This window comes from Gracilinanus agilis, chromosome 3, assembly GCF_016433145.1.
Source record: "Gracilinanus agilis isolate LMUSP501 chromosome 3, AgileGrace, whole genome shotgun sequence".
Taxonomy (NCBI): domain Eukaryota; kingdom Metazoa; phylum Chordata; class Mammalia; order Didelphimorphia; family Didelphidae; genus Gracilinanus; species Gracilinanus agilis.
In genome coordinates, this window is record NC_058132.1 from 25,128,236 (window position 1) to 25,144,919 (window position 16,684).

General features: G+C 54.3%; 1 protein-coding gene across 1 annotated transcript in view; it reads left to right on the plus strand.

Moving 5' to 3' along the window:
• The window catches only part of NPAS1 (neuronal PAS domain protein 1), a 16,914-nt gene extending 526 nt beyond the window's left edge, over positions 1 to 16,388 (plus strand). The window contains exons 2-11 of the mRNA XM_044668581.1: positions 362 to 597; positions 8,081 to 8,163; positions 8,465 to 8,554; positions 9,309 to 9,483; positions 10,408 to 10,529; positions 11,723 to 11,904; positions 14,548 to 14,654; positions 15,019 to 15,166; positions 15,345 to 15,439; positions 15,736 to 16,388. Coding sequence (XP_044524516.1) covers positions 362 to 597; positions 8,081 to 8,163; positions 8,465 to 8,554; positions 9,309 to 9,483; positions 10,408 to 10,529; positions 11,723 to 11,904; positions 14,548 to 14,654; positions 15,019 to 15,166; positions 15,345 to 15,439; positions 15,736 to 16,313 — 1,816 coding nt within the window. The 3' untranslated portion in view covers positions 16,314 to 16,388. The remainder of the gene's footprint in view (positions 1 to 361; positions 598 to 8,080; positions 8,164 to 8,464; positions 8,555 to 9,308; positions 9,484 to 10,407; positions 10,530 to 11,722; positions 11,905 to 14,547; positions 14,655 to 15,018; positions 15,167 to 15,344; positions 15,440 to 15,735) is intronic.
• The last annotated feature ends 296 nt before the right edge of the window (positions 16,389 to 16,684 follow it).

The following is a 16,684-nucleotide window of genomic DNA, read 5'->3' on the forward strand; positions in this document are numbered from 1 at the left end:
CCCAGGATTCTGTTGCCTCCTACGGAGAATCTTCAGGCAGAATCCTGCTCCCGGCCTCTGGAGGGCCAAACTCTTAACATTCAGTGCGCCTCCTTTCAGCTTTGTCCCCAAGCGTCCTGACCTCAACTCTAGCCGAGGAAACTCGCACTCAGGGCTCTGGCTCCTCCCCCTCAGAGTGTACACCCGGGTCTGTCCCCGCAGCCTAAAGGGAGGGATTCCCCTCCCCGTGGTCCCGTCCCTGGCCTCCCCGACACCAGACGCATTCCGGTCCCCAGCCAGGGTCTCCTCCCCAGAGAGACCCACTTCTGGGCCCTGGGAGGAGGCTCAGGGGCTGGTGGTGATCCTTCACCCACCCCTGCAGCCTGCAGGCCTTGCGGAAGGAGAAGTCCCGGAACGCGGCCCGCTCCCGCCGGGGCAAAGAGAACTTCGAATTTTATGAGCTGGCGAAGACGCTGCCCCTGCCCAGCGCCATCACGAGCCAGCTGGACAAGGCGTCCATCGTGCGTCTCAGCATCACCTACCTCCGCCTGCGGGATTTCGCTGCCCTCGGGGACCCGCCCTGGACTCCACCTCGAGCCGACCGGTCCCCAGCGCCAGGTAACCTTTAGGGGCCCTGGGGTCCCAGGATCTGAGCCCCTAGACTCAGGAGGAGGACCAAGTATCCTGGGGGAGCTCTGGCAAGGGGAAAGAGAGCCCCAGGCTTCCCTGACCTCCCCCGGGAGATGGGGAAGGAGCCCAAAGGCAAAGGGAACCCTAGGGCCTCGGACCCAGCCCAGAGAGGGTACTAGAGAGACCCTGGCGCCTCGGGGCCGGCCCTGTCAGAAGGACAAACATCACCCTAGTATCCCTCTGGCCAGCCCTTATGAGGGGGGAGACCCTGTGGTCCCTGCCCCCAGCCCCAGGGGTACAGAAGGGGGCCGAGAGCCCGAGCCGGCTGTCTCCCAGAAGGAGAGCCCTCCTCTGAGTCCAACCGTGACAGGAGAACGGGGGATCCGACGCTGGCGCGGTCCTTCTCCTGGGCCTGCCAGGAGGTCTGAAGGCCCCAGAATCCCAGAAGAGCGCCCAGAATCTGAGTTCTCAGGCCCCTCGGTATCCCACAAGGAAGCCTGGCTCCCGAGTGCCCGACTCTGCAGTGGGACAAACGGGACCCAGAAGTTTCTGCTTCCCTTTCCCCCTGGGAGTGATGCTTGGAACTGGGCGGCCAACTGTGGCTCCATCGGGCAGGCAGGAGTAGAAATCCTTCCGGCGGCCCCAGGCGCTCGAATCCCAGCCCGGCCGAGCCCCGGGTTCCCACACCACCAAGTAGAGGGGAGGGGAAGGGAGGGGAGGGGATGGTGGGGGGCCGAGAAAATAGCATTGATTAGGCCCGCGATAAATCGCCATTTAAATAATGCGGCTTCCAAGGCTGTAATTACGCAAATTAACCAGCGCCTAGAGAATCCGGCATTACCGCGAGCACTGATTACAGTCATTACCCACCCGGGAATTAGCCGCCGCCGAGCGTGCGCTTGGAAATCCGGATAAACATCTGTCTATTGTCTCCAGGAGCCGGGGGAGGGGGAGCGCGGGCGAGGGAGGGGCGCCTCGGCTTTTTTTCTGGCTTCCCCCACCCACCCCTAAGCTCGAGGACCCAAGAGTTCTGGCTTCCTGGCGGAAGGAAGGGATGCCCTTGTTTGTCAGCCTCCAGCCTCTTCACAGGCTCTGAGCGACCTTCTAGAAACGGTATCTAGTTCAAGACTCCCATTTCACAGAGAGAAACTGAGGCCCACAGTTGGAATGGCACTTGTCCCAGATCACAAAGAAGGTCCAGGACGGGCCCCTGGCGTTCTAAGCTCTCTTGGTCCCATCCTCATCTTCCGAGGGAGAGTCACCGGGGTCCGAGCATCCCTGCCCTCCTCCCTGTCCCCAGCTGCAGTGAGAAAAGGTGGAGAAAAGGACTCGGCGACGCTGAGAGGCTGGCCAGGCCGCCAGGGCCCAAGCCCGGGGCTGGAAGTCAGGGGAGACCAGTTAGGCTCCCAGATATGCTCGGGCTCCTCTCTGAAGCTCAGTTTCCTCCTTTGTAGATAGAGCCCGCAAGTCCATTCTGCCTCTGACTTCTGCGGGAGACAGGTTTCTTCTCTGGGGGTCCGCACCCCAAAGACTCTCCAAGGCGGAAGGGTGGGAACTTCTCCCGGGGTGGGAAGGAGGGCGGGCGAGCCTCTGGGAGAGAGAAGCTGCAGGAGCCATTTCCAGTCTCCCAGAATCCAAGACCTGAAAAATTCAGGGGGGAGCCGAAAGGCTAAAATGAGCCACCTCTCAGCCCTGGGACCGCAGGGAACCTAGCGAGGAAGCTGGCTTCCAAGAAGCCTCGTTCTGCCGCCAGCCTTCACCCCACCCGACCCCCAGCTCTCCAGGAGGCCAATGTGAGTTAATGTGCCTGCAATTAGCCTCGTTGGTGCAACAGGCACCGGGGAAAGGGGAGAAGGGGGAGAGATGGAGATGTTAATCCCAGGCCCTGCGCCTCTCTCCCCTTCATGTGTCTGTCCCTCTCCCTCCCTCCTCTGGCTACCTCCGTCTCCCCGCCTCTGTCACAGTCTTCTCAGTTTCTCATTCTCCCTTCTCTCTGCTCTTTAGTCTAGCCTTCTCCCTGTAGCTCACTCTCACCCCTTATTCCTCAGTTCCCCAGCTCTGGTTCTCCCCTCCTTTTCCCTCAGTTTCTCTCTTTCTGCCCCTTAGTGTCCCCGCTGCCAATCAGTGCCTCTCCTCTGTATTCCTCAGACTTCTCTCTCCCTCCCTCCCTCCCTGTTCCCTTCTCTATCCTTTAGCCTCCCCTTGTCTTCACCTTTTCTGGGGTTTTTGCGCCTTAGATTCCTCTCTGCCTCTCAGGTGTGTGTATACCCTCCCTGTCTCGCCTCCTGTTGTTCTTTAATCTCCCTTTCATGCCATGGTCTCCCCTCTCTGGGTCCCTCAGCTCCAGTTTCTATTTCCCTTCTTCCTGTAGCTGTCTTCCCTCTATCCTTCATTCTCTTTGCTCTCTGTAGCTCACTCCTCCCTGTCCTCAGTCTCTCAGCCTCTCCTATTCCCCCCCAGCTGTTTCCCTTCCACTCTTCAGACTCCCTTCTCTCTGTATCTCACTCCTCCCTCTCTCCTCAGTCTCTCAGCCTCTCCTATTCCCCCCCCAGCTGTTTCCCTTCCACTCCTCAGACTCCCTTCTCTCTCTATCTCACTCCTCCCTCTCTCCTGTCCCTCAGTCTCCCCTTTTCTCTGTCCCTGTTTCCTTCTCTTTCCCTGACCTAAAGTATCTTATGTGGGAGGAGGGGGAGGAAGGCAAGGACAGGGTAGTAGATTGTTTTAGAGAATTAAATCCTGGTTTGAGAGTCAGCTGACCTGGGTTCTGGTTTTGACCTGATTCCTTGTGTGACCTTGGACAAGTCCTTTCCCTTTTGAACCTTAGCTTCCATCTAGAAATCCTTCCATCTAGTCTCCACAGATCTCTAAGATACGTTTAGCTCCAGAGAGGAGTTGGGAGGGTCCTATTTCTGAAAAAGGGTCACCATAGCTGAGAGACAAGAGGAGAGAAGAAACCGACAACATTCTTCCTCTCCATTGCAATCTGAACACGTTCCTCTGACTTCTGGGGCAGGTCACTGTCCTTCCTCCAACCCTGCAGTCTCTGAGGGGGAAGGGATTGGGGGGGGGGGGAGAATGGTAGGTAGAGGGAGTGGCTAAAAATGCTTTGAGATCTTCAGAGCTGGCTGCCATCACCATACACCCCTCCTCCCAGTTTGGGGGGGGGGTGTGGTGGAGATAAATGTCCTGCCAGCTCCAAGGTCATGGAGCTGGCAGGACCCAGGCATCCCAGTGCCCCATCTCAGTTCCCCTGGCTATCTGTCCCCAAAAGCAGGAAGACTCTGGTATCTGAGTACACCCCTTCTGGGGGAAGTGGGGAAAGCTGAGCCTCCTTAAAGATGCAGCTCCCATCCCCAAGCCGGCTGTGGTGGAGACAAGCCAGAGGGAGCGAGAGGAATACCAAGTGTGCCCTGTACTGTAGTGAGGGAGCTGGGTTCCAGACACTGAGACGACTCCTGCCTGGTCCTAGCCCAGAGGCAGGGGGAGTGTCGGACTGTCTCCAGAGAGCCTCCCTCCACTTCTTAATCTGGTTCGGACCTCCTCCCTGGAGCAGAATGGGCAGGGCCAGGGAAGGGGAGACGTTGAGCCCTCTGGATGCCCAGGTCTTCGGTGGAGAGGACTCCATCGCTCCGAGGCAGTGTGGTGAGATGGAGAGAGCCCTGGCTTGGAGTCCGAGGGTCTGGGTGGGAGCCTGGGCTTTGCCACGTACCACCTGTGTGACCTTGGGCTGGCTCCTCAACCTCTCCAACTTCCCCATCAATGAAGTGACTAGGTGCTCCCTAAGGCGTCTTCCAGCTCTAACCTTATAGCCCTATTATCCCTGGAGAGGGGGCTCCGTTACCTGCTCCCCCTTCCATGGCCGCTCACCCACACACAGGGTGTTATTCAGCCTATACCTAACCTGCCTCGATCCTTTCAGGATCCGAGGACAGAGCAAAGTGAGAGTAAAGCTGCCGTAGAGGTCGAGAAGCTGGAGGGAGTGGGAGGGAGGGAGGGACGATCTGGGGGAGAAATGATCAACCATTGGAAGACATTGGCTAAAGTCAGGGAGAGGATGGTGTAAGAGGAAGGGGGCAAAGAGAGTTAATAACAAGGAACAGGGAGCCAAAAAGAAGAAACAAGTTCAGGGTGGGGGGGGAAGATTCTGGGAAAATCTATCACAGCTGGAGGCACAGAAGATAAGAGTGCTGGGCTAGAGTCAAGAAGACCTGAGTTCAAAGTTGTGTGACCCTGAGCAAGTCACTTAACCCTTATTTGCCTCAGTTTCTTCATCTGTAAAACAGAGACAACAGCTACCTCCAGGGTTGTTGTGAGGATCAGATGAGATCATCTTTGTAAAATGCTTTGCAAGCCATATAGGTGAACGCAAGTTATTTTTGTTATCCAACGTGGACGAGAGGGGAGCAGGCAAGAATAGGGAGAAGGTGGGGTCTGTGAAAGAACAATGATAATCACTAAAACGTATATACATACAGCACTTGAAGGTGCACAGATCATTTCATATAATATCTCCATTCATCCTCTTAACGCCCCCTGGGAAGTAGGCTCTATTAGGATCATCTGCATTTTATAGTGGAATAAAGTGAGACTCCAAGAGCTTATGCAATTTTACGAGCAAGATTTCATAGCTACTAAGTGGGGAAGGAGGTATCTGAACCTGAGATGTGCCAGGCTCCAAGTCCACCACTTTATCCCTTCTTGGAAGGGGTGGGCTGAGAATCAGGGGGAAGGGAAGTGACAGGAGTGGAAGAGATGTGGATGTTAGTCAGGGCAGGGAGGGAAAGAGCTAGAAGGTCGAGAATGAGATAAAGGAAGAATAAAAAAAATAGAAGGAGAGAGTAGAAATGTGGACATGGATGGCAGACATGCCACAGACAGAGGCATGGATGTCGGTTGAGGAAGGTGAGGAGAGTTGGGGATAAAGAGATACTGGAATTCTGGAAATGGTGGAAAGAGATGGGGGACCACAGAGAGAAGGGGAATGGGCAGAAGAAGGTAGATGGAAGGCCAGAGGTGTGTCTGGGAATTGTCTAGGCAAAGAAAGAGGAGCTGGGGATTGAGAGTGGAACTCTGGGAGAAATCAGAATATGGCAGGTTGGAAACAGAGAAGTGGGGTGTTTGGGGAAGAAGAGATGAAATAGGAAATGAATGGAGTTGGGGAGAGAAGTGAGGGCAGTTCAACAGGAATGATGGGAGCAGTGAAAGTGTGGAGATAAAAATGGCGGTGGGACAGGCCTGAGGGGGTCCAGCAGAGATAAGGGGAGCAGGAAGGCCTGGGGAGAGGGAAAGAGGGGTCAGTGGGGGGCAGGGGGAGGAATAAGTGAAGCTGAAGAGAGATTTTACTGAAGAAGGAAATTGTAGGAGGATGGGATGAGGTGGGAGTGAGGGGTGGGTTGGAGATTTTAAAAAAGTGTGGGTGTGAACTGGGAGGGGAGGATACTGAATTGGGGAGTGGGGGAAAAGAGTGACTTGGAGAGACAGAAAAGAAGGATAAATTGGGGAGACCTGAACACCTCCCAGGAGATGCCCTTCCCCTGCACAGTGCCTGAAAAAAGAGCAGAGGTCTGGGACTGGAAGTGGAGAATTATTTTGGGGGAAGGGGAGGCACCTGATCCTCCTTCTCCCTCCTCCCAGCTCCCCGCCAGCAGCTTTCTAATTCCCCCATTAAACGTTTTTAATTATAGGCGGGCTCTGTCTGACCCAAGGGGTTATTTGCAGCAAGGAAAAATGAGAGAATTAAGGGAAATGACAGAGAAAATTGCGACAATTATCGGGGAAGGCATTGTTTCCCCTGTCTGTCAGGGGGAGCTGTTTGTGAGCTTGGGAGCTTGGGCCCCCCCCCCTCCCCAGGCATTGTTTGCTGCCGGCTGCACTCAGGCTGGGAGCCCGGGGAGGGAGCTGGCCACCAGTGGGAGAATGTTAGTGCTTTGGGAGTACGAGGATTGGGGGTGAGGGGAGAATCCTCAGGTCCCCTGAGAGTCAGGAAGATCTGGAGTGCAAGGGGGAGGGGGATCCAGATCTAGATGGGAGATGGGAGGGACTAGGGAAAGGCTGTTGGGCCCTTTCCAAATATGAAATTTCGGGAGCAGGGGGACAGGCTGCTTTAGACCTCTGTCATGTGTCCTGGAAGATTGCAGCTCGCATTTAGAAGTTCATTTCCCCCTTTTCCCAGTTTGGGGGAAAGAGGCTCCTGGCCTTGGGAGATCACTAAGGCTTTGCTGACCCCTTGCACCTTCTCGGGAGCAGTGGGTTCACGGGAGGTTTTCTCTTGAGTGACTGTTTCTGAATCATCAGGTTCTCGGCTCTGGTCCCTGACCTTGGTCCTGAAAGCCGCAGCCCGAAAGAAAGACAGGAGCTGCAGAAAGGGTGACTGCCTGCCTCTATGGTGGAATGAATGGTGTTCTTTGCGAGGGGAGAGTGAGGGGAATCTGGGGTGAATTGCCTGATCTCTGGCTGTCTGGCTTTGGGGGGGTTTTGGAGTGTGTTCAATTGATGCCTTGCCTGACAAGTTTTTGAGTGGCCTAAGATCAAGGGATGAAGGGTCATTTGATAGATGGGAAATCCAGGGCCCAGAGACGTTGGCTTAAGACTGAAAGTAGGGGGCAGCCCGGTGGCTCAGGGGATGGAGAGCCAGGCCTAGAGATGTGACGTTCTAGGTTCAAATCTGGCCTCAGACACTTCCCAGCTGTGTGACCCTGGGCAAGTCACTTCACCCCCACTGGCCTAGCCATTACCACTCTTCTGCCTTGGAACCAATCCACAGCATTGATTCTAAGATGGAAGGTAAGGGTTAAAAAATAATAAAAAAAAATAAAGACTGAGAGTAAAAGGATAAGTCAAAATTCCACCTCAGGTCTCAAGGCTCCAAGTTGAGCCTTCCAAGTTAAAGGTTCTTTCCATTGCATCCATGTATGGGTGTAACTGTGGTTTGGTGTGTGTGTGTGTGTGTGTGTGTGTGTGTGTGTGTGTGTGTGTGTGTGTGTGTGTGTGTGTGTCCTACGCTAATGAACTTCCTCCTTACCCAAACCCCGGAAAGAGGCATTGGCCCCAGAAGACAGCATTGGCAATTCCTCTGACTGGAGGTAAAAGACAAGGGAAATATTGTCTTCAGAAAGTGCAAGAAAATGGGATTTCCAACCAGAAGGGCCTTCCATCCCAGATTCTGCTTCAAATGGGAGAATTCGAAGCTTGGAGGGGTCACTGACACAGATAATATAGAGACAGGATTTGAACTGAGGTCAGAGAATCGTGGGATTCTAAACTAAAAAGCCTCAGGTCTCCTCTAAACCAATGCCTCATCTTAAGCTGAGGAGGCAAAGACCCAGAAAAGCTTTGTGATTTGCCCACGGTTAAATCAGTAGTAAAGGCAGGGGGCAAAAAGTCTTTCCCAGGGGCACACAGATAGTAGAGATGGGGGACAGGCAGCCAGAAACATGAATGGATAAACTGCACCCCTACTGTCTTTCCTCAGTCTCTGGTGCTCCTGGACGGAGAGAGAGCTCTGCCTTCCTCACTGACCTCTTTGAACAGCATTTGGGAGGCCACATTCTTCAGGTGAGGTCCCCACCCCTGCCAGGGACCCTTGAGCTTTCCCTCTCCCCACCCCACCTCCAAATCCAGGATGAGACAAGCCAAGTCCCTCTTCCCATCTATTTTGACCCTTTCCTATTTGCTTTCAACCTCATTAGCAGAGCCCTCAGAGCCAGACTAGCTGTCTACCATGGAGGGAAAGGGTGGCATTGATGGGGTAGTTCATCTACCTCCAAGACTCCTTGGAGGAGGTGGTGAGGAGCTGGTGTGCTCCAGCCCTCTGGGTCCCCAGCTCACCTCTCCAGGTCTCTCCCCAACACCCCAGTCACTGGACGGGTTCGTGTTCGCCTTGAACCAGGAGGGCAAGTTTCTCTACATCTCAGAGACAGTTTCCATCTATCTGGGCCTCTCTCAGGTAAGCATGGGAGGTGAAGGCATCCAGGGCCTAGACCAGACCCCTGAATTTCCCCTGTCTTCTTCCTGGGGGAATTCAGCCCTTTCTCCTGGCCTCCCCCTTCCTCTTCTGTCTGGATCCAGGCTTTGGGGACCTCAGCCCCTCCCCTTCTGATTAAGACTCAGGTGTTGAGAGCCCTCAGACTCTTCCATCAGCCCCCTTCCCAGAAGGCATCCAGGCCTTTCTGTCCTGTGTCTCCTGCCAGGCCCCTACCTGTATTCTCCCCCTTCAGGGAAGACCTCAGTGTCCAGGGCCCCCAGATATTTCATTTGACATCCTTCCTATTCCTTCCAAGGTCCTGGTGGTGGACCCCTGACCCCTGGCCCTGACATCTTCCTTCTACATCACTTATTCAGTGTTGTGGGGGACTCCAAAGTCCATTTAGAAGACAGAGAGGGATGTCAGACTAAATGAGTCCATTTCTCCTTTCCTTCAAAAAAATCCATTCAATGCCTCAGAGATAGAGGGGTTCTCTGGTGGGGGGGACACAGAGAGTGGGAGCATAAAGGAGATTTGTTCTGAGGGTCCCCACAGAAGATGAATTGATGTTCCCACTCTCTCCTCTCCTTGCCTGACAGGGGGAAGGATGCCCCTTTAGCCCAGGCCCAGGCATTTCCCTGCTGTTGTCCTGGGGCGGTGCAGAGGACAGACAAGTGATTAGCCATTCCTCACCTCCAAATTCCCCACCCCACCCCAATCCCCTTGTCACCCACAGGTGGAGCTGACTGGCAGCAGCGTGTTTGACTATGTGCACCCAGGGGACCACACGGAGGTGCTGGAGCAGCTTGGGCTGAAGGCCCCACCCCCTGGGCCTGGGGCACCACCCTGTGGCCCCTCTTCTTCCTCTTCTTCCTCCTCAGCTTCCTCCAACTCAGAAGCCCCAGAGCGGGGTAACTCACCCCAAGACCTCTCCCCAGGGGGAGGGGAGGGCCGCTGGCTGAATCGTCTGGGCTTTGTTTCACTTTGTGGTCCAGAGTACTGACTTTAGCTGAATTTTTGTAAATGGCTTAAAGCTCCCATGGAGAAGGAGCTAGTGAGCCCAAGATGCTCAATGATGAGGGCATCATAGGAAGGATCTAAAAATGGAAGGAGCCTTAGAGATGCGATGATCCAATCCCCTCATTTTATAGAGGAGGAAACTGAGGCCAGTCAGGGGAAGAGACTGGTTCAAGGTCACATGGCTAATAAGGAGCAGAGGCCTGCCAGGAGCTGCAAATTCAGTCTTCTTTCTATTCCAACCCATTGTTTCTTGTCTCATAAAGCATCTCCCCTCAGCTTAGCTTTGGTCTAAAGGGCATTTTCCTCTCTGCAGTCTGCCCATTAAGAGTTCTCATTTCCTTGATCCCAGGACAGCAGGTATCCATCGCCATCTTTATTTTACAAATGAGGAAACTGAGCCCAAGAGGCTTAAATGACTTTTCCACAGGCATAGAGTAAGAGGCAAATCAGGATCTGAACTCAGAGTCTTCTGGCTCCAAACGTAGCACACCATGAGTGCATCATGGGCTGTGCTGATTGTCTGTGGTTGTACGGCTCTGACGGACCACCTAGCTCAGCCCCTAGCCTGTGGCTCCCTGGATTTGGGTTTGGGTGAGATGGCACCGGTCCAATCTTTGGGCGGCTGCCCAGGAGGGTGACCCTGTTTCTGAGAGACTCTGCTATGGGCAGCTGAGGGGTCTGCGGGGATCCCAGGAGGTGGGAGTCCTCACTGACCACAGTAGGAAGCAGAGGAGGTCTGCGTTTAGTCTGGGGACTGGGGAAGGAGGCTCTCACTGTCCAGTCACTCTGACGCTCCCCTCAAACCCTTTCTCCAGAGCTGGGCCCCCCTGTGCTCACGCCTCGGAACCAGCCTGGCCTTCTTGACCGGTCCTTCTTTATTCGAATGAAATCCACACTCACCAAGAGGGGGCTGCATCTCAAGGCTTCGGGGTACAAGGTGAGTGCGGAGCCCTCAAGAGCCAGCTCTGGCTCCTTCCTTCCCTAAACTGGCTCCCAGTGCTTTCTCGGGGTCCCTCATTCCCTAGTTATCTGCCCCACCCACCCACCCAGGACATAAACATTCCACCCTTCCCTGTCCTCAGCCTGGCTGGACTTCTCGTAGCCCAGATGCTGTGCATCCCTCAGCTATGATACAGACGCGGAACAGGACTTTTCTATACAGACGGCCATAGAATAATACGCCATCTCTATAAGACATAGAACACTTTATAATCGTTGCATTTGATCCTCACAACCCTGGAACGTAGGGACTATGATTTTATTTTTAACCCTTCCCTTCCGTCTTAGCATCAATACCGTGTATTGGCTCCAAGGCAGAAGAGTGATAAGGGGCTGGGCAATGGGGGTGAAGTGACTTGCCCAGGGTCACACAGCTAGGAAGTGTCTGAGGCCATATTCGAACCCAGGACCTCCCATCCCTAGACCTGGCTCTCCATCCACTGAGCCACCCAGCTGCCTCCTGGGACTGTGAATCCTACAAGTGATTTTATAGATGAATCTGAGGTAAGAAGGTTAAATAGATGGCCCAGCGTCACTTTAATAAGTGTCAGAGTTCACATTTGAACTCAAGTCTTCCTGACCCGGCACTCTACCCACTTTGCCACCCAGCCACTCTATCCTCTGTCCATCTGTGCTTCCTACTCTGCTGATGATCAGTCTACCCAACTGTACTCTTCTGCTCATTTCTGGGCCCTTTCCCTGCATGTGGACCCTTCATCCAGCTATACTTTCATGAACTTGCGAGTCCACAGGCCTGGTTTCAATTCCCAATTTTACTCTCTATGAGTCAGATACAGGAAAACCACTTTGATTCTCTGGATGTTGTTGTTAGGTAACAGAAGGTTTGTGGGGCACCTAAAAAGCTCAGTGCATAGAGTCAGGCCTAGCAACGGGAGGTCCTGGTTTCAAATCTGGCCACAGACACTTCCTAGCTGTGTGACCCTGGGCAAGTCCTTTAACCCCCATGGCCTAGCCATTACCGCTCTTCTGCCTTGGAGCCCATACACGGTACTGATTCTAAGACTGAAGGGAAGGGGCTAAAAAATAGATGCTCCCCTTCAGGTTGGTGCTCCCATCTTATTCTGGCTGTATTCCTCTGCCACCCAGCTGTGTGTCTCAAATATCTCACAGGTAATTCACGTGACTGGCCGGCTTCGGACTCAGCTGCTGACAACCCGCCGGGGCCAAATGCTGGGTCTTGTCGCCCTAGGCCACACCTTGCCCCCAGCTCCACTCAGCGAACTCCCCCTGCACGGCCATACACTGGTCTTCCGCCTCAGCCTGGCTTTGACTATCATCTCCTGTGAGAGCAGGTGGGAGGACTCAGGAATGAAGTGATGGGTGAGGTGTGGAGTTGAGAAATGGGGTGAGAAGGGTAGAAAATAGATTGGGCTAAAGGGAGAACGAAAGCTAGGGAGGTAGGGCAGAGTGGATGGAGAGATGGGGGACATGAGGTTAGAAAAGTGGTTCCCCAAGTTGTTTGGCCTGCCACCCCCTTTCCAGAAAAAAATATGACTTAGCCCCCTGGGAATTAATTTTTTGTAAATTTTAATAGCAATTAATAGGATAGACAAATGCACCTGTGGCCATCACCACTCTCTTAGATCTCTGCAGCACCCACCAGGGGGCAGTGGCGCCCACTTTGGGAATCACTGGGTTAGAACCAGAGGAAATGGGGGAAATAGGAAGGATGGGTGGATGGAGAATGGCGGTAGAAAGCAGTGGGTCTTGGGAAAGGAAGAGATAGAAGGGATGGAAAGTCCAGTGATGGGGATGGGAACAGGAATGGATACAGTAGGAAAGTCAAGATGGAAAGATGCAGATTTGGGGACAAGCGAAGGAGGAATGGGAATAGAAAGAGGAAAGACAAAGGCAGAGATAGGAAACAGGGAAATGGGAAATGGAAGATGAGGCGGAAGTTAGTAGATAATGGACTTCTACCCTTAGCAAGAGAGATGATAATAATCATAATAAGAAACTTGGAGTGGTGATGGAGAGATGGGGAAAAGCAATTAAGGATGGAGAGATGGACCAGACAAATGGAGGAGGGATAGAAGAGACAAGTGAGAAGAGGAGATGGGGGAGCTAGATAAAGAACGAATAGGTGGTGTTAGATGGGAGAGATAGAGGTAGCTAGCTAGGTGGCTCAAAGGTTTGAGAGCTGGGCCCACAGATGGGAGGTTTGGAGTTCAAATTTTTTTTGTTTTGAAAACATTTAATTAATCAATTTTGAATATTTTTCCATGGTTCCATGATTTATGTTCTTCCCCTCTCCTTCTCCCTCCTCCCTCCCATAGCCAACGAGCAATTCCACTGGGTTTTACATGTGTCATTGATCAAGACCTAGTTCCATATTGTTGATATTTGCACTGGGTTGATCGCTTAGGGTCAATATCCCCATCGAACCATGTGATCAAGCAGTTGTTTTTCTTCTGTGTTTCTACTCCCGCAGTTCTTTCTTTGGATGTGGAGAGCGTTCTTTCTCATAGGTTGGGGTTCAAATTTGACCTCAGAGACTTCCTAGCTGTGGGACCCTGGGCAAGTCACCACCCCAATTGCCTAGCCATTACCACTCTTCTGCCTTGGAACCATTACACAGTTTTGTTTTGTTTTTAAGATAGAAGGCAAGGGGTTTTTTGCTTTTTTATTTTTTAAAGAAACTGGGCGAGCAGAGAATGAAGCTGAAGGACAGAGATGAGGATGGATAAAGGAGATAGAGCGGGGAAAGAAAAGAGAAGGATAGGTAAAGTGGTCTGTGGAGATTTGGGGACAGGGAGATGATTGTGAAGGGATGGAGGATGAGGAGATAGGGTTGGAGAATGGGGACATTAAGAATAGAAAACGAGGGGCTGAGGAGGTGGTTTTAGATAGACTGAAGACAGAGATGGAAGGAGAGATAGGAAGATGAGACATGGAGAGGTTCGGATTTAGCACTGTTTGGTTCTGGCTGCAGCAGATTTAAAAGGGCACTTATAAGCTAGAGCACCCAAAAGAAACTAACCACCATGGCAAAGGTGCTGATGGGAAGAACAGGAAATATATAGCCTGGAGAAGAGATGACTCATGGGGTATATCATACTTGTGTCCGAGCATTTTGAAGGACTTTCATGTGGAGGAGGAACTCGATTTGCTTTATTTGGCTCTACAGGGCAAGCCAGAGAACAATGAGTTCGAGGTACAAAGAGGCAAACGTAGTCTTGATATCAGAGAGAACTTCCTACTGATTACAGCTGTCCAAAAAGAGAACAGGATGCCTCAGGAAGTATTCCTTGAATATCTTTATGTAGATTGGGCAGCTAGGTGGCACAGTGGATAGAGCCCTGGGCTTGGAATCATGAGGACTCATCTTCCCAAGTTCAAATCTGGCTTCAGATACTTCCTAGCTGTGGCCCTGGGGAAGTCACCTAACTCTATTGGCCTCAGTTTCCTTGTCTGTAATGTAAACTGGAGGAGGATAGAGCCAACCACTCCAGTATCTCTGCCAAGAAAACCCCAAATGGGGCATGAAGAGTTGGACACCACTGAAACCCACCAAGAAATGCAGACTGGATGGCCATAGGTGTGGGTTAGAGTAGATGGTTGCTGAGATCCCTTCCAACTTGTTTTTAAACCCTTATCTTCCAGCAGAAGAGTGGTAAGGGCTAGGCAATGGGGGTTAAGTGACTTGCCCAGGGTCACACAGCTGGGAAGTGTCTGAGGCCAGATTTGAACCCAGGACCTCCCATCTCTGGGCCTGACTCTCAATCCACTGAGCCATCCAGCTGCCCTTCCTTCCAACTTTTAGGATAGGATTCTGCACATGGAGAGAGGATGGAAAGAAAGGGAGAAGAGAAAGATGGAGGATGAAGAGGTAGAAGAAAAAGCTTTAGAGATGAGAGGAAGATTGGGGTCCGAGAGAGGAAGTGGGGACCCGAATGCATTGTCTCCTCCCCATTCACTGTCTTGGACCCTGGCAGGATCAGTGACTACATGGATGTGGGCCCCTCAGAACTGATTGGACGAAGCTGCTACCAGTTTATCCATGGGGAGGACGTGGCTGGAGTTCGCCAGAGCCACCTGGACTGTGCGTGAACCCCCTCTTCCCCTGCATTGGCCCTTAGCCCCAGGAAGCCTCTGGGTTCCTCCCATGCAGTCATCCATGCCCAGGGGAAGGCCCTTCGTAGGTCCTGTTCACCCTCATTCTGCCCTCAGAGGGACCCTCAGATAGCCCAGCCTCCCCCCATCCCCCAACTCCATGAGCTTCCTCTCTGGGAATCGAGATGTCTCTCCCTCCAGATTCTGACTCTCTGCTGGTCTCTCTTCCTTCTCGGCCCTTTGTCTTTCTCCACCTGTCTGGCTCTCCTCATCCCCCCGCCTGGCCTCTGTCCTCGGCTTTGGCATCCTCCATTTTTCTGGCCTTCGATCCCCTCTGGGCTCCACCATGCTAGTGCTGGACAAAGGGCAGGTGGTGACGGGCTACTACCGGTGGCTGCAGAGGGCCGGGGGCTTCGTCTGGCTCCAGTCCGTGGCCACAGTGGCCATCAGTGGCAAGAGCCCAGGCGAGCGGCACGTGGTCTGGGTCAGCTACATCCTCAGGTGAGGAAGGCCGGAGCCAGGGGACAGGGGTTTCCATCGGTTCTCTCCAGGAAGGCCCACCCTGGGGCCCTGGAAGGGGGTCACTCCGGCTGGGTCCTGAGCCCTTCTGAGAACCAGGGCCGGAGGGCGGGATGAGCCCAAGGATCCCGGTCTCTGACCACCTGCCTCTCCCCCACAGTCAAGTGGAAAGCAGTCACGTGGTCTTGGACGCTTTCCAGCTTCCCCGAACTGGCCCCCAAGAGGATCTGTCGGATCCAGAACCTGAGATCAAAGGTACCTGGCCAGCTACAGAGGAAGGGGTCCGGGGAAGGGGGAGCCGAGCCACAGAGCGACTCCCATATTGCCCCCCCACCAGTTCCGCTCCAAAGCCCCTGAGGATGAAGAGGGGGGTGTCAGGGCCTGGGGCGGGGCTTAGACCAGGGAGGGTCAGGGCTGGGAGGGGCCTAGAATATGGCGCATGCCTAATACTCGGAGAGGGCACCCCGCCCCGCCCCCAGCCCGGACTGCGCAATCTTCGAAGGTGCAAAGAGAGGCCTGATTTTATGCTTCTGAGACGCTTCGTCCGTAAGGCGGTAATTTTCTTCCAGAGTCCAAGGCCCAGGTGGAGGGGGAGCCTGGAGCCCCCCAGCCTGAGCCCGGGGCCCGCCACCCTCGGGGCAAACGCATCAAACTGGAGCCAGCCCGAGGCAGCGGCAGCAGCAGCGGCAGCAGCCAGGGAGAGGCCCCCGGTGGCAGCAGCGGCAGTGGCGGCGGTGAAGGCAACGAAGACAGTGACGAAGGGGAGCCCAGACTCCCAGCCCCCCGGCCAGAATTTACTTCGGTCATCCGAGCAGGGAGCTTGAAGCGGGAGGGCCTGAGGCCCTGGAGCTTTGCGGCCTCGTACCCAGCTCGGGAGCCCTTCCACCGGCCCCCTTCACCTCCCGATTCCCCATCTCCCCCGGCTCTGGTCCACGCGGGTTACCTGGCCCCTGGCAGGGGCCTCTACACCAGCACGATCAGATACGGGCCGGCCGAGCTGGGCCTGGCACTCCCCAGCCCGGGGCTGGTCTATCAACACCTCCAGAGGCTCAGCGGCCCAGGGCCTGCCTTTCCCGACACTCTCTACCCCAGCGTGCCCTTCCTGGGCCCGGACAGGAAAGGGGACTGAGGAGGGCGGCCTCCTCCGGACTGTGCTCGGTGTCTGGAGCTGCTGAGTGCAGCTTTGTGCCCCACCCCCAGGAGGCAGCAGGACAAGAGCGCTGGAGGCCGGGCCGGCTCCCTCTCCAGAGCAGGGCGGGGGAGAATTAAACATCGTTCCTCAACTCTGTCCCGGAACTCCTTTCTGCCCCCATTTTGCTGAGCTGGGGTGGGGTGCAGGGGGCTGGCTGGAGGGAGGCCGGGACACTTTGTGGGAACTCCCTGCTATTCTGGAAAGGAGGGGTGATTTGCGAGGCTCGAGGTTACCTTCCAAGGCAGGGGCCTGGGGCCCCCTGAGGACCCTGGCATGCTTAACCCACAGTCTTCACCCCTGCGGCACCC